Genomic DNA, 16208 nt, shown 5'->3' with positions numbered 1-16208 from the left:
AATTCCGAGTTCGAAAAGGTGATTTGACCATCATTTTCCATACAAACATAATGTATCTTTATTACAATTTGTAAAATAAAAACAAAACATGAATTTCAAGTTAGTTTAACAAATATCTTCCCTATCTCCTGCCCCAACAAAACCCAACCAAGCCAGCAGGACAGGTTATATTAATGCAGGGAGCTGGGGCGGGAGTGAAGGATGGTGTTAGATAAAAGTGGGGTACAGATCAAGGGGGCCTGGAGGACTCATTAACTGGCAGTCCCCACCAGGCCTGGGTGTGGGGCTGTGTAGCCAATCTCAGCAGCCTTCCTCTGCAGTTTTAAGGAGCCCTAGAGGGGGTGGAAGCTTTTTCTAATCTCAGTTCCATTTCTCTTCTTCTACCCACCCCCCCGCCCCGGAAGTTTGGGTCTTATCTGAGGCCCAGTTTTATCATAGTAAAGAAAGATGAGGGCTGAGGACTAGAGATCTGGAGGGTGCATCCCCCCCACCCAGACTTAGGCCTCCGTGCTAGGGTAACCCCTATAGTGACCCCTATAGGAAGGAGAGAAACTAGATGGCTGGGCCATCACACCAGAGACCCGGCCTGACTCTGGGTGGGCACCATTATCGGGACAGCACCCATGCGGCTCAGAGTGGAGGAAGGGACCCCACCAGGGATAGGAGCTATTGGCTCGGGAGGGGCTCTCTCTGTCCTGAGAAGCTTTGGTGAGGGCCCCGCCTGACTGGAGAGGCTGGGTGTGGGGGTCAATGCACCAGGCCTGGGAGGGCCATGGGGTGGCCTGAGGGCTCGTGCGGAGGTGACAGAGGAAAGGGTCCCGTTCTTGGAGATCGTGTCTGAGCCCTTGGCCCAAGGCAGGGTCCGGGGAGCGATGGCATCCTCCCTAGTTATCAAAGAAGTAATGACGTCAGAAACTGGAAGTGAGAAAGTTTCTACATGCATCCTCCCACTTCAACTCTCCTCTCTCTTAAAATCTCTTCTCTCTTCAAAGGAATGATGTTTCAGCCACTGCCCACCCTTTCATTAGATGAGAGCTGCCTGAATTCCCAGCTTCTGTAAGGGGAGAGCCGCATCTGGCCAGAGACCAGGGACGCTTACTTGATATCATTGGCCTGCTCCTCCAGGGCCTTGCTCCGGCGTTCATACAAGAGGACCATTCCAGCCAGCAGCCCTAATCCAATCAGGGTGCCCACAACAGCTCCTGCAACCACCGCAGCCCCAGGCCCTGGAAAAACCTTGGCGTCAGAGGGAAACACCCAGCTAGCTGTTCCCTACCCCTCTCCAATCCCGCTACCCCACTGCCACCATACACATTTTCTCTTTTTCTCTATTCAGAAGAGGTGGCTATCAAGCAGAAAATGGTCACTGAACAAACATTTGTACAGACATTTGACCGGGACAAGTTCCTTGCCCTGTTACAATGAGAGGCCTTCCCGCTCTCTCGCAACTCCGCCCCCACCACTGACCAACCTTCTCCTTAACCACACTTACCCCTAACTGACCTGTGCTCACTTCCAGGGTCACGTTGCACTGGGCACTGCCCACCTCATTGTGGGCCTTGCATATATAGACTCCAGACATGGACGTAGAAAGGTTTTTGAGGCTTAAAGATCCGCGGATGGCATCTGTGGACACAATTGAGCTGTCAGGCCAAGGATCCTCTTTCCCATGAAGAAAAAAAACGACAAAAAACCTCTAGAGTGTCCTCTTTGACTCTCAGGGAGACTCAGCTGTCTGTTCACTATTTCCACTGCTCAGTGTCCCCAACTATTTCTGAAAGGAGGCTAAAGAATAAGTGGCGCCCAGAAAAACCAAATTATGATTTTTTTACTTTTATTTCTGAAAGGCAGAGTGGTGTGAGAGAAAGAACATTAGGCTAGGAATGAGAAAATCTGGGGTCCAGAACAGGCCATGTGACTTTAAGCAAGTTACTTGCTATCCCAGGGTCCCAATTTCTTTATCTGTAAAATGGGGTAATATGACCTGCTGGATGGTGTTGGAAGGATTATATGAAATAATCATTATAACAGTTCAAGTTTATTGGCTGCTTATTGTACACCAAAAACTAAGTTCTTTACGTGTACTAACTTATGAAAATTTCACAAGAAACCTATGAGGTAAGCACTACATTAAAAAAAATTAATAAAAACTTTTATTATAAAAATGGTCAAATGAAAAGTAGAAGAGGAACAAAACGAAAACTCACCTAGATTCAACAATTGCTAACATTTTGCTATACTTATTTCATTTCCCTTTCTCCTTTTTTTCTGAAACGTTTTAAAATAAATACTTCAGCATGGATCTCCGAAAAATAAAGACACTGCCCCACATAACCACAATACCATCGTCATACCTGATAGATTAAAAATTCTCTAAAAGCACCTAATCCTTCAAGCTAAAAATGTTCCATCAGTTATATCTCATTAAAATTGAAAAACAAAAAGTTCCAACTGCCCGCAAATGACTTTTATAGCTGGTGGTTCAAATCAGGGCTATTGATATCCTCGTTTTATGAATGAGGAAATAGAGGTACCAAGTTGCACAGCTAGCGAGCAGCAGAGCTGGAATTTGAATGCAGATTGTCTAGCTCCAGAGCCCCCTTAGTAACGTGGTTACACAGCATGTGAAAGCACCCAGCACGTGCCTGTACCTGGCAGGCCCTTTCTCCACGCCCCACCCCACACACCCTCCTCCCCGTCCCCAGCACTCTCCCGGCACTGCCTTCCCTTTCCCCCCAGGCCCTCTGGTACCTCTCGTCTTCCCCCTACCCCAGCCACAGTCTCGGTGGTCTCCAGAAGTCTCTCACCTAAAACCGGTGCAAAGAAAACCTGGGAAGACGGGGGTGACCGCTCCCACTGGTATTGGGCAGCGGGCTTACTCCTTGGGGACCTGCAGCTCAGGGTCACATTGGTCCCCACACGGGGCACGCCCAGGAGGTGGCAGGATGGAGGAGCTGGAGGAACTGGGGGAGGGGAGACAGGTTAAAAGCTCACACCCACCAGGCCAACGGACACTCCCCCAAACTCCCACACACATACCCTTCTGTCACTCTGTTTGCCCCTCCTCCACCCTTTACACCCAGCCATTTGGGACAGGGACTTCCCTGACCTGACCTCCCATGGGGGTGGAGAGGTATTAGAAAGTGTGTGCTTCTCACTTACCCAGCACATTGAGTTCTAAGGTTTTGCTGCTGTGGCCCTTGTTTATGCCTTGACTGTCTTGCACATTCACAGAGCAGCGATAGTACCCGGAGTCTTTCTCCTGGAGGCCCTGCAGCCGCAGGGACACATTCCGGGAGGGCATGGTGTGGACCAGGGATACTCCAGGCTGGGTTGACAGGACCCCACTGATGTACGCCAACACCTGGTGTGGGCATAATGCCTCCTTGTTATTACAGGCACGCACTGTGCCCCAGCCTCAGCCAGTCCCTCTCCCCCAAACTGACGACCCTCAAATGCCCCTCCCCTACACCCATCCCTCTAACCTGTACCAGCTCCCCATTCACCCCTGTCTCCCAAGCCACCCTCTCACTACCCCCTACCCCAGGTCCTCTTCACCAGAATGATTCTTGATCTCCTATACATTGCCTCTTTATTTCCCACTTGGAGTGTTTAGAAAGGTGGCATAATGGGTGAGGAATAATGTAAATAGAAATTGTCTATAAAAGAATCTTAGATTGCAGGGGCAGATCCAAAATTTAAAAAGATCTTTTGTCTTCTTTTTCTTGATGTCCCCTCCCCCATCCAACCAAATATATAAGTTCTGAATCTACTCTCGCAATCTAAGTTTCTTGCATACATACCCCTTATTTATCAAATGACCTCTTGAACACACTTTCTCAAGCTTTGGAGGGAGCCATGCAAGTAAGGAGCTCTGAAAATCAAGTGTCCTTGGCGTGTGAGTGAATTTGCCTCTAGCTTTGAGTGTGATGACAGGGAGGAGGATAGGTGGGAGGTTATGCCCCTTGCCTCTCAAGGTAGGCATAAGGGGCAGTGGGACAGATAATCATTTGGAAGAGAAGTGGCCTGTGATAGCGGTCAAAGCAGAGAATGTGAAAACAGGAAGATGACCAACTTTTGAAAGTTGTATGATACTGGCCCTAACCCTTCCCACCTCCACCCCCAATTCTTACTGACTCCCATAGCAAAGTAAAATGCCTCTACTTTTCAGTGTTTTGTGTGCTGGATTTCTAGGGAAAGTTGGAGAAGAGAATTCTTTTGGGACGCGTCTAATATTGGAACAAAATTGAACTGGTGAGTAGGACCTTGCTTTTGCTGAAACTTCTTCCTGTCCCCCATTTCCTTGCCAACCAGTCCCCATGTTGCCAGCTGTTCCCTCTGCCCCCAGTGGGCGCAGCTAGCCTGGGCTGAGATGCTTTCCTCCCTCACCTGGTTCAGTTCCTTCCCCTCCTGTTCCAAGAACCACATCACGGTGAGCATCTCCCGCGGCTTGCCTGAAGACACCTCCCCTCGAAAGGAGTACCATGCGGGGAGCACCACTTCCGCTCCCTCCACTACCTGCAGCCTGGTGAGGCCCGGGGGCACATGCAGCTCGAGCTGGGCGCGCGCAGCGGGCGCTGGGGACGAGAGCGAAGCGGTGTGAGCGCTGATCTGCCCATCCCGGTGGAAGAGAGGGTCAGGAAATCCCGCCAACGGGAAGGACAACCTGCTCGCGGTTCGGCTCCTGGAAGTTCGAAGACCTCCCGGGGACCCTAACCTAGTGCCCGCTTTCAACGTCATCAATGCTTATTCTCCGCAACCTCAGCCTTTGTTTGAATTTGTAGCGGGGAGAAGAACACGTTTCTGTGCTTTTTTTTAATATATATATATATATCCAGGAACGCAGACTTCAGAGCATCAAAGAGAGGGAGCAGCTTTCGAGCGAGAAGGGGCATACAAACAAGAGATATGGCAGGGCTAATACTTTTGATCTACACTCTAGATCTGTAGTCTCCTTGCTTTCCCAGTTTCCCTAGGCGGGGAGCCAGGATGGAGGGAGTGACGAGGTTGGTCGAGATAGGAGTGTTCCTCGCTCCTTCGTTCTCGATCAGAGGGGCGAGGGGTTGGGAGGCTTCCTGTTACCGAGTAACCCGCCGCTCCTTCTGAACTGCCAGGAGCAGAGACTGGAGCGGCCCGGTGACTGCTGTGCTTCGGACCCCCGCTCAGCCCCGACAGATGCGCGCCCCAGGAAAGAGGGGAGTTGGGACCCAGAAAGTTTCTACGCGCCCATGTGGGGTCTAGGCGATCTGGGCGGGTCTTTTGAGGTCGCAGGGAATCTTGGCAGAGCTGGGACTGGAACGACGGCCCCTAACAATCAAGTACAAAGTTGGGTCTGTGCGGGTCCAGGAGACAGACTGGGGTGTTGGTTTCAAGGAGGGGACTACGGAATCAATGCTTGCACCGTGGCGTTCAGAAACACTCACTTTTTGCCCTTCAGAGGGGCAGTGGGCGGCCGAGTTCTAAGCCATTTAACCTCGGGCTTGTACCCGGGCGGTCCTGAAGATGCTGGCTGCCCTAGGCTTCAGCCTCGCTCTTCTTGGGCCTCGGCGCTTTGCAACGCCACCTCCGAGTGGTGACCGGGCGGCCAACGCACGGAGGGAGGCCACGGACCCGCCAGGCTCTCCGCCCTCCTGGAGCTGAGCTGAAGGCCTCTGAGGCCCGGAGCAAACCCAGCCAGGATGCACGTCCCGCCAACCGCTTCCCGCTGCGCGTCTTTACTGAACCCCTACCCCTATTCCTTGGCCTTCGCAGCAACCCCCTTCCCATTTCCTGGCAGGTCTCTGCGGACGGGGCAGGAAACTTGTGCCCTGCGATAAGCTAGAAGACAATGACAGGGGATGGGGGCGCTAGGCCGGAGGCTCCACCGACGGAAATAACCTCCGCCTCAAGGAGCTCGAAGCCCCAGAGGATCCCCGCTTTAATGGCGGAGGCCTGGACGACGGGAGGCCCGCGGGCGGGGCAGCTTCTCCCGGATTTTGTGCTGCGCTCCGGGCGGCCAGGCATTTCCTACGGGAAGCCCGCAGAACAGCCCTCAGCGACCTTCCCCAGGTCCCCACGTATAATTTTACTTTGCAAAACGTGACGGGGGGCGGTAGTTAAGATAGTAATGGACACACTTCTGGGCAAATGCTCCCTGTCCTACCCCCAGTCAGAAATCAAGAGCTGAAGAAGCCCGAGGCTTCCATCTTCTGTCCTGGGTGTCCGCTGGAGCAGAGGCCCCCAGCTCTTGCTTTTCGCTCCCAGGTTTCATGGTGCCATAGGGGTAGAAGGGGGTGGCTGGGTCTGGGCGAAGGAGCCTTGAGCGGCCCAAGAAAGGGACCCTCTGGCCCACTCCCCAGAGTGAAGAAGCAGGCAGGGGTTGAAGAAGAACGAAAATGGGCCTGCTCCCCAGGGCTACTATTTTTAGTCTCCTTCTTTCTCTGAGAAACTCCCCCCGCGGGCTTCTCACGCCCCAGGGGCAGCAGCGCTGGGCCACGGAGGAGTTCGGAACACAAGGGCCTCGCTGAGAGTCCTGGCGGGCAGAGCCAGTGCCGGTCTCAGCACTGTGGTCCCCAGCGCCATTTAACCCTCGAGGTGCCAGGGGAGCTCAGCCATCCCCCTTGAGCCTGGGCCGTCACTATAAAAAGTGAGGCTCAGAGTTAGGAAAAAGGAGGGGTTACGGGAGAGCTGCAGACGATTCCCAGGCAGCCAACTTGCATTTTAGTCCCTTGCTTCATAGACCTCCAGCAGGAAGGGGGATGGGGCAGTTGGGGGCAGAAGAAGAAAGGAAAGAGGCACTGAGGTTGAAGTGGGGGGAGGGCTGATAAGCTGAAGGATCCTGGAACAGACTCACCAAGTCTATAGGGGCAGGAAGCTGTCCAGGCTTTGGTGCAGCTGGCGAGGTGCTCTTGAGCCCCACTTTGTATGGGGACCCTAACACTTTATGCCTCAACACCCTTGCAGCTCAGACCAGGCTAAATCCGACACAGAGTTAGGCGTTCCCTATCTCTGTCCCCATCACTGTGGCTGAATTTCATTCTACATTTTTCCAAGCCTTACTTGCCCTGGCGACTTACAAGCTGAGAAAAATGAATTCAAGCTGACCTTGCCTAACTCACCCTTCACTGCCACCTGTGATCCTTGAAGAGGGATGGCAAGAAAGCCCGGGAGGTAGCAATGGAACAGGCTTAGTTCTTGCTGGGTTCTTTTCTCCTCTAACATCACATTGGGCCACCTACAGCTCCTGGGGGCTCCTGGAAGCCCTCAACACTCCTCAAGCACTTGCTCCAAGGAGGCGCCCTTCCTCTCTGACTCTTTGAGGCCCTCCTCTCTATTTCCTTTGTCCCTTTGGCTCTGGAAACCAACGAGGGTGATGGACCTCTGGGTGGGGGGGTGTCTCAATTCTGCTCTTCTAGGCATTCAAACCCCTCCCCCATTTCCTGTATCCCAAATGACCTCACGGTTGCGCTTTCGGGGCACCTCCCTTGATTCCCAGGGCAGGAAGCAGGAGGAGGGGGCGAGAGGCAGGATCTGCGCTGGGGAATTGACATGAAGTGCGGGTGTCAGGCGGGGCCCAGGAATTCCCCAAGGGCTCTTGTGCATCAGCTTGTTGGGTGGGGGTGAGAGAGGAGAAGTTAAGTCCTTAAGCTCTTTAGCCAGTGTCTCATCTAGCAGCTCAGCTCATCTGGCTCTGCTGGGTGGAGGTAGGGAGTGGGGATGAGGAATGGTTCCACTAACTCACCCCAAAAGTCTACCCGGTGGATGCCCTAACCCTCACGGCCACTACATACACCCACATCCGAAGTGGGAGCTGTCCTCAAACAGTCGAGATAGAGTCAGCACCAGCAGTCATGCCCTGGGCCGGGAGAAGAGAAAGCGTGTGCGTGTGTTTGGGGTTGGGGGCGGGAGTCCCGTCCCACCCAGTTCCTCATCGGGCTCCACACCAGCTCCCTCAGGGTCAGAGTCAACCCATCCCCCATCTCAAGTCCCCTCTGGTCCCGGGTTTCACTCACCAAGGGTACTCAGCCCCAGGAACAAAACCCGCAGCAGGTTGATCACAGGGGACCCCAGCAGGGACACCATGGCCTTCCCTGGCCCCGACGGAGACAGGGGTAACGGCTCCGGGTCACACTGACCGACAGGTGCCGAGGTCACTCAACGGCCGGAGCAGGCGCGGGAGCCGGGCCACTGATACCGAGAGCGGCTCTAGCCAGAGTCTGTGCGTGTGTGCGCCGGTAGCAGGGTGGGGACCGAAGGGGACAGGGGGCGGGGCATTCTAGGGGGCGGAGAGGTCGCCATCCTTCCGGGCGGGGCACCCGGGTGGCCCTCCATGAACTGGGACGCGGGACCTGACGGCCTCCACCCGGTGAGCACGAAGGGTGGGGTCGGGTGAGCAGGGCGTGCTACTAGCGTCCTGGGGCAGGGAAAGAGAAGGGTCCTGACGGTCACAGTGCAGCCACAACCTCTCCCTCCTCTGGGTGGGTCGGAGGAAAACGGAAGGGAGGGAGGTTTGGGGATGCCCCATTTTCCAGGGACCACCCGCACACCGTAAACAGCCGGGCTTTGGCCCAACTAACTGGCTCCGAGCCTAACTCCGGCGGCCTTCCTGAAAGAGGAAGAGGGGAGCCGCGTTTTCCCCAGCCATTCCGGCTCTGCAGTGTGGGGGGTCGGCGGGGAAGGGGCCAGAGGGCCGGGTGTGCAGACAGCGATCTGTTGCCCGAAAGGACCGCTTTCCTGGGCAAGGGATAGGGGTGGGGGGCGTGGCTGGGACCGCGGGAGCTGCGCTGAGCTGCGGGTCAGGGGTAGGTTACGCCCCACCATGCCCCTGCCCCCGCCTCTGCCGCGCCCCCGCGACCCGAGGCCGCCCCACAGGAAGCCAGCAAAGGACTATTGACGTGGGGACGCCGAGCCATCTTTGCCTGTGGCCAGCGAGGGGGAGGGTTCGCAGCAGGTGCTCGGGAACGCCCTATACCCAATCCCGACTGGGTCTTCTGCCTCGTTCCCCCAGCTGGGGAAGGGTTGGCATGAGGACGCCCCTGGAGTAGAGAGGAAACTTGAGGCAACACGAGCCGGGTTCCCAGCTGTTCACCTCTGCAAACACCGGCCCATGGGCCTTATGCTTGCCTGGGAAGGAGGAGGCTGCAGGGAGACTGGACAGAGCCCTTCCATGGCTTTATCCCCCGTGTCTTCACGGCTTCCCACCCCTCCTTGGGCCAGCTCTGATCCTAATTCCCAGGACTAGATCTCATTCGCGCGAATTTAATTTAACCGCCCCTCCCCCGCCATCTGCGCCCCCTGGCGGCCGCGGCCCCCTGACAGACGCGCACGCACCTGTTCCTGCTTCTCCGTCCAACAGCCAAAACAAGGATGCTTCAAACATCCAGGCAGAGCTCAACCTCCGCGCAAAGGCTACGGCCGGCAGAGAGCATAACTACGAATTCCTGGCGCTGTCTGCTCTGGGTGGCAGTTGACTAGGAAGAAAAGCAGCTAGGCCTGCTGGATTCATTTACTGCAAACAGTTCTGCTCTAACACTGAATGTGTACCTTATGCTTGCACTGCACTACAGACCCTCCCAGCTGCTGCTTCCTAGTGTGACTTGCCTGGCTGTTCTTCAGATACCTGCCAGGCAGTGGCTTTGAGAAATGCCATGCAAACGCTACACTTCCAGTGCAAACCCTAAAATCTAAAACGTGGCAGCTCAGTGACAGCAAAGGCAACAGAAATAGATAACTGCCAGTCTCACACCCTAATGCAGGTACCTATGAACTTGGAACTGTCAAGTACCTTGTGTGTGCGTGTGGGGAGGGTGGAAGGGGGGGAGAGGCTATCGGTTTGGTTTTTCCATTCTACCACACTCAAATTTTTCTTGACTTTAGCCTGCATTGTAGACCGCTCACCTGTAAACATCCCTCCTTTGTTTCTATACCAGGGTTAAGTCATCCCTAGTAAGTATCTCCTTCCCAGAAACGCAATACAACCTCTCGGTCGTACATCCCAGGAATACCGAAGCATCTAATTACACAGGCTGTACCCATCCTTGTTAAGTGCTTCATAAGGTATAGCCTCAACATTCATTCTCTGTAGCTAACTTTTCCTTCAGAATTTGGATCCCAAATAATTTGCAAAATTGGAAGGTGAAGCTGCAACTCAAGATTTGTAGGCAGTAAAAGTTTCCATTTGACACAGGGCCAGTCCCTTTAGGACTCTCTCACTGCCCTCACCCCAATCAAAGAACTTCGACCCTGTCTCCTATTCCTACCATTTCTTCTGACCCCGAGGCAGTGATAGAAGTTAGCACAGCAGTCTCATTACTTTGTTTTTGCCAAGATGCATTTCAGGGTGAACATTGCTCTCCACTCTCGTGTAAAATAAGAACATCGGCACAGATGACCTGTGAGTGACCTAGGAACTGCCTGCATAACCATGTCGTGTGCAAGAGCTAAGTTCATAGTTCCTTATGTTAAGAGACTTGCAGGTCACTAGCGTTTCTCCCAATCATACCCCATCTTATTTCTGTAAAGTATTTTCTAATGCTTTCTTATGTTCGAATATAGTGTCTCCTTCCCCCTTACATCAGTTATAAGGCTTTGTTAAGGTCTTAATAGCTTACGTTTTGTTTTTAGCCACACTCATCTGACACCCTGCTGTCCTCTTTTCTGGAATGTTCTCACCAAAGAGACTGGATAGTCAGTATCAGCAAACTACTTTCTCTCCAAGGCTCCATTTCCCAATGCTCAGCTTTGTCCTCGTGCCCTCCCAAATCGCCCATCCCAAGCCCAGCGGTGAAATCATGGACTGGATCAGTCTTTGCCATCTTCCCCATGCTGCTCACAGTGGTCTGACAGTGCCCCATTCTCAGTAATGTGAAGTAAATCTAAAACATCTCACTAAATGTTCACAAAATGCTCTGCTCCAGCTAAGTACCTAAAAGCAATGGCAAGTAGGATCGAGAAAAAAAAAATGCACAAAGCCTTAACATTAGTTTTGGGGTTGGTCAGTAGCAAAGTTTTAGGGATGCCGTGCAGTACTCCTGGTAATAATGCTTTTTTTCTGCAGCACTTAGCACTGAATACTGTGAGATTATTGCTACCAAATGGTCAGTGGAGCCTCAGCCTGTAGGACTGTAATTCCAAGTTCCAAAGAAGAGCAAACGCATGAGAATTTCCTAAGGCCCATAACCTGCAGACTGCCCAGGGAGAAGAGGGGCTACACTCAAACATTCTACAATATTCATACTTTCCCTGACGGGCACCCATTTTTAGCAGCTCACATTAGAAAACAGCCAACTCCATAAACCTAGTAGACTCAAATGACATTAATAAAAATCATCCCAACAATTATAAGCTCTCTAGCCATTAGAAACATAAGCATCAACCAATCAAGTAGTATCAGAATGAGAAAACGAGTGATCTGAGACCATTTCAGGTAGCGGGGGAAAAAAATATATAGATATAATATCTCTCTATATTTTTAATCAATATGCAATTTTATCTTCAATAGTATAGACAAATGGGGAGAATTATAGCTCTCACCTGGATTTGCAGTCTGTTTAAAGTAGAGCACCTGAGAGATGTTAGAGAATCACTGAAGATAAATAACCAATCTAACACGTCTTCACTATGATACCAAAGTGATCCCTGACTACCCTACTAGTAAGCTGATTCTTAGCCAAGAGTACTAACCTCTAAGTGGAGTGCTAGCTGACCCACGGAAATCTCTGAAAGATCTAAATGTAATAGGTACCTTCCTAATGGACCTCACGATTGCCTATCCAATGGATCACTTAAAAGCTTTTTGGGGTGCTTTCTGTTGGATCTTTTCCCTTTTTATATGCAGCTGGATGACATCAGTTTTCCACTTCACTCCTTGAGAGAGCTGCCCCTGATTGCTGAGTGTAAAGATGAGGAATGAAAATCTCTTATACATTAATATACTTAGGGTCAGAAGGAATAGCCTAGTCATTTTTTTTTTTTTAAAGAAATACAAAATGAAATGTCCAATTATCTTTGGTACACTCTGACAAAAAATAATGACATTGGTTGGTGGGGTGCGGAGAGAAGAAGAAAGTGAAGGTATCCTGCTCTGTAAGTCGGAGCACCGTCCCACTGCCAGCACGGCCACACTCCCGTCACAAAAAGTTCAACTAGGACGCCAAGAGGCCAGGAAGGACTTTAATTTTCTTCTTTTAAAGTTTAAACGGCAACACAACCGTAAAGTTGGTACATCACAGAAACAAAGGTCTTTGCAGGCAACACTGATTGGGAATAGCAAAACACTTGGTTGGTGAAAAAAATGAAACTCTAAATTATATACAATAGTAGCTAAAGGTGATATTGAAAAACAGTCTTATTTACTGTGACTCAAGATTTAACTTGCCATTATCTATTGCTTATTTATTCAGGGTTGCAAATAATACTTATATAGAGACATAGACATGTGTAAAAATGAAGCATTGTGAAAAAAATACAATTTTTCAATTTCATATGAAACTCAAAGTATAAGTTTTGTCCAATATGGAATGTACCTACATTTGTTTATATTAGGGCTCTAATATCCATTTAAAAATTCGTTTTCGTTTTTAAAAAAGAAACAGCTGACCCACCATGCAAGTTCGCTGTATATCTTTGTTTGCTCAAAATGAGCGTTTTCAGGTGAGGTCTGTTTTGTTTGCTCAAAGTCTACTGTGATTCTTTAGAAGTTGTACTGGCCCAATTGTGGAGAGTTTCCATGACGAGTCTGACGGCAGCATCTGGATGAGGGACAGTCAGGGTAATGGGAAGTGAGTATAGCAGAGGGAGGTAAGAGCCCGAATCCTTACGAAGGATGACATTCAGTTGTTAAATTTTAAGGGGTATCCGATGGCTTTTTCCAGGCACTCAACTAAAGAGCCGGCAGAAAGAAAATCCCTCTCTACTTCCACAAACTTGATGTAGATGGATCTGGGGGAGACTCCAGGGTCTACGATACAGTTCTGAGACAAAAACCCATTAATACCAACCCAATCTTTGCTGAAGGTTTTGGTATTTGCTTGGAAGTGTAAAAATAAGCACTGCTGCAGAGTCCTGACCTCAGCAATCCCGAGGTAGCAATAGATAATTCGGGTGGGTTCTATTTCCACCTGTAACGAGGCTTGTGCTGAAAGGGTTTCCAAGTCAACTCGGCCCTCCTTTCCTGGCTCCAGGGAACTCGACTCCATGTGGGGTGAGGAGGGCCTCTCAATACATTCTTCATAGCCAATGGCATAAAGGCCTGGGCTTTTGGGAATGCCTCCTGGCAATAAATACTGAACGACGTTCCCACCGGTTGGTTTGGAGTGGGCAATGGGTATCCAGTCAATTTCCATGTGCAGCTCCAGGCACCTAGCTTCGCTAATAGTGATCTCTAAAAATTTGTAGTAAACATTTTTCCAGTTCATTTTCTGCACACGGGTCATAATGATCCGTCCCTCAGGTTTCTCGGAGTTGAAGTACTCCCGGAGTCGCTTGCCGAGGGGCACCTGGGAGCTGATCTCAGCATAATGGTAGCGGATATCCTCTTTCCAACGAGTGTTATAACCAATTCCAAAAATGGCCAGTTTATTAGAAAGGTGAAGCCTTGAAAAATCTGTCCAGCTCTGAAACAGTTCCCATTTCAACTGTACTGATTCCAAAATCTGTACAATATTTTGCATGATGTCTCTCTTCCTAGAAAGAGAAATGAAAGTCAAATTCCTCAGATGCCCGGATCAGCACCATCCAACAGAACTTTCCGCAATGATAGAAATATTCTATATCTGTGTTGTCCAATATGGTAGCCATTAGCACTTAAAATGTGGCTAGTGTGAGTGAGGCATTAAATTTTTAATTACAATTTGAAATTACATTTAAATCAACACAGTACAGGTCTAAATAATCATAGTATTATGATCTGAGAAACACCCCTAGGAAGCCTCTAGGAATTAATGATACACTGTTTTCCATATAGTCTGGCTGTACTAATCTTAGTAACTATTGATACATAAGACCGTAGGACTTAAGAACCCAAGGAACATGATTTTTTTTTTAAGTGGCTATTATAATGCGCATAATGGACTTCAGACCTAACTACCAAAAGCAAGGGAAGGATGCTATATTCAGAAAGGTACCCAGTACCACTTCAAATAATGAACAGTTAACTTCTAACCTAGAAATTTTGAAAGTTTAATAATTTTGGCCCATACATGCTTGCTAAGAAAATAGACAACTAATTATAAGTAATAATCTGATGCAAAAACAAAGTGACATTTTCTTCTATTTGTCTGAAATTCATGACTACTCCCAAATTTAAAAGAACTGTTAGTTTAACACAGAATTACTATCTTAGAATTCAGATGTAAAAGGTCCATATTAGTCTTCGCTTTAAAGAGATAAAAATTCAAGATGATGAATTGAGACTTCTAGAAAATATTTTAAAGGGGAAGCAAAAGTAAAGAAATTTCAATTTTGATTTGGAAAGTTAACAATAAAGACAGAAAATACAGGAAATTCTTGTTGCACATGCTGCTTAACTCATATAATTGTAACTGACACCTCAGGATGATACGTATATCTATGAGGATATGTAATTACAAGTTTGCTTCTCAGGTATGACAAAACTTTTATATTGGAGGATTGAAGTTTGTTAAATATTAACTTAGCTACAAATTATTACCCTCTACATCAATCACAGACTTAGGCTATAAAAATACTCAACTACTGCTCACATATACTCCAATATATGCAAGAAAGAGAGTGCGTGTGCTGGTTTACTAACAGCTTCTGGGGAGGAGACAGACCCTGGAAACCTATTAAGTTCTCAAATCTTCCAGGGGAAAAGTTTTTGGAACAAACTGGGAAGTCTTCCACGCAGTCATTCTCAGTTTGTCCTCTTACTCTCCTTGACTTTCTTTGCGAGATGACAAAGAGCTAATCAGCTGCTTCTTGGAGCCAAAAACTGCCCTGGATTTACCCTCCGCCTTTAAGTGTCTCGAAAGCTTTTCAAGTGTCAGAGTGGCCATCTAGATGAAATCACTGCATTCCTGAGGACTTGTCCCTCTTTCTCAGAGGACACAAAACACTTGATTGCTTTTCTAGTGTTTATACTGTGGTGCTTATGAGGCTAAGATAACAGCATCGTGTTTCTGCATGGCATGGGTCGATGCTTTAAAAAAAAACTATCTTTCATAGCCACCATCCTCCCTTTCCTCTTTTGAAATATTTTACTGATCTTGAGGAGAACTAGGCTAAGGAGGGGCAGTGATTTTTATCTGTTTTGCTCATTGATGTATCCCAATGCCTGACATACAGTAGGTGCAGTAGATATATAAGTGTTAAGTGAGCAGAATAGGTGACTCTTCTTCATGAATGAAGGATGGTTATTTTACTACAGGTTATGTCAGCTAGTTCAGGTTGATCCCACTTGCAACACGCCTATAGAGAAAAAAAATCCAATGCCCAAATGAATTCTTTTACTCAGCACTATCTTGGCCCTAATCATCAGTAAGAAATAGTGCTGAGGAAACTGTCACACTGGAAAATATACTATCTATTAGCAACTTCTCTAAAACCTCTCACCCTGTGAGCTGAAACATGGAGAAGGGGCAGCACAGGCTGAATATTTCTGCAGAGCCTGTCAGTTTCCTGCCCTGCTGATCTGATCTCAGCCTGAAACTCCCTAAGCTTAAGACTCATTACCAGCTTTTTGAAGCTGTGGGGAACAATGAAAACTAGACCTAGTTCCTGCAATGGTCCTTGAGAACTATGATATTTCCTGATTTCTAAAGTTCCAACCAGAGTAAAAGTTCAGGTGGTTTGAGGGTGGTGACACCAATTCTGTAAAGTCTGAATTCATCACCAGTTATATCTACTGGGCCTCCCCTGCAGGTCCTGAGTGGTTACAGGGAGAGATGGGACATTTTATTGAAGGATATGATGGCCTCTTTAAAAAAATAGGGGTCAGAAGGTATGGACTCGTAATAACTCAGTTAAGAAAAAATACTCATCCAAGTTCCCTTTCCTTCGGGATATTTTGATGTCACAATTTAAAAAAGAGACCTAACTCCCGACAAGAGATGGCCTCAAACTTACTGATCAGGGTCTAAACTTCTTTTTTTGAGGAGTAGGAAATGGTTACAATTTGGGGGAACAATTCTTGATCTCTAAACTTTCACTTTCACCCCAGACATGGAATCAGCTGACACTGAGAATTCTTTGGTTCCAGAGATACTCTGAAA

General features: G+C 49.0%; 2 protein-coding genes across 8 annotated transcripts in view; both read right to left on the bottom strand.

Moving 5' to 3' along the window:
* Nucleotides 1–38: 38 nt before the first annotated feature.
* On the bottom strand, nucleotides 39–8220 carry ESAM (endothelial cell adhesion molecule). 3 transcript variants are annotated; one of them, XM_039872816.1, is made up of 7 exons: nucleotides 7992–8220; nucleotides 4390–4577; nucleotides 3163–3364; nucleotides 2808–2963; nucleotides 1504–1626; nucleotides 1100–1226; nucleotides 39–884 (listed from the first exon to the last, which is right to left on the bottom strand). In XM_039872816.1, exons 1-7 carry the CDS (start codon nucleotides 8059–8061, stop codon nucleotides 569–571), a joined length of 1182 nt encoding a protein of 393 aa, XP_039728750.1. In that variant the 5' UTR covers nucleotides 8062–8220; the 3' UTR covers nucleotides 39–568. The 3 variants fall into 3 exon arrangements, with proteins under 3 accessions (XP_039728750.1, XP_039728751.1, XP_039728749.1); XM_039872817.1 differs by lacking the exon at nucleotides 7992–8220 and adding an exon at nucleotides 6833–7982; XM_039872815.1 differs by lacking the exon at nucleotides 7992–8220 and adding an exon at nucleotides 7098–7982.
* A 3897-nt stretch (nucleotides 8221–12117) lies between these two features.
* The window catches only part of MSANTD2 (Myb/SANT DNA binding domain containing 2), a 28826-nt gene continuing 24735 nt past the window's right edge, over nucleotides 12118–16208 (bottom strand). For 4 of the 5 annotated variants that reach the window (XM_039872808.1, XM_039872809.1, XM_039872810.1 and 1 more), the window contains one exon: nucleotides 12118–13662. In XM_039872808.1, the coding sequence (XP_039728742.1) occupies nucleotides 12810–13662 (853 nt within the window). In that variant the 3' untranslated portion in view covers nucleotides 12118–12809. The remainder of the gene's footprint in view (nucleotides 13663–16208) is intronic. The other variant, XM_039872814.1, reaches the window with a different exon arrangement.

This window comes from Pteropus medius, unplaced genomic scaffold, assembly GCF_902729225.1.
Source record: "Pteropus medius unplaced genomic scaffold, Ma_sr-lr_union100, whole genome shotgun sequence".
In the NCBI taxonomy this organism is placed as follows: Eukaryota; Metazoa; Chordata; class Mammalia; order Chiroptera; family Pteropodidae; genus Pteropus; species Pteropus medius.
Note: the sequence above shows the minus strand (reverse complement) of the source record. Positions and strands in the feature narration are given on the sequence as shown.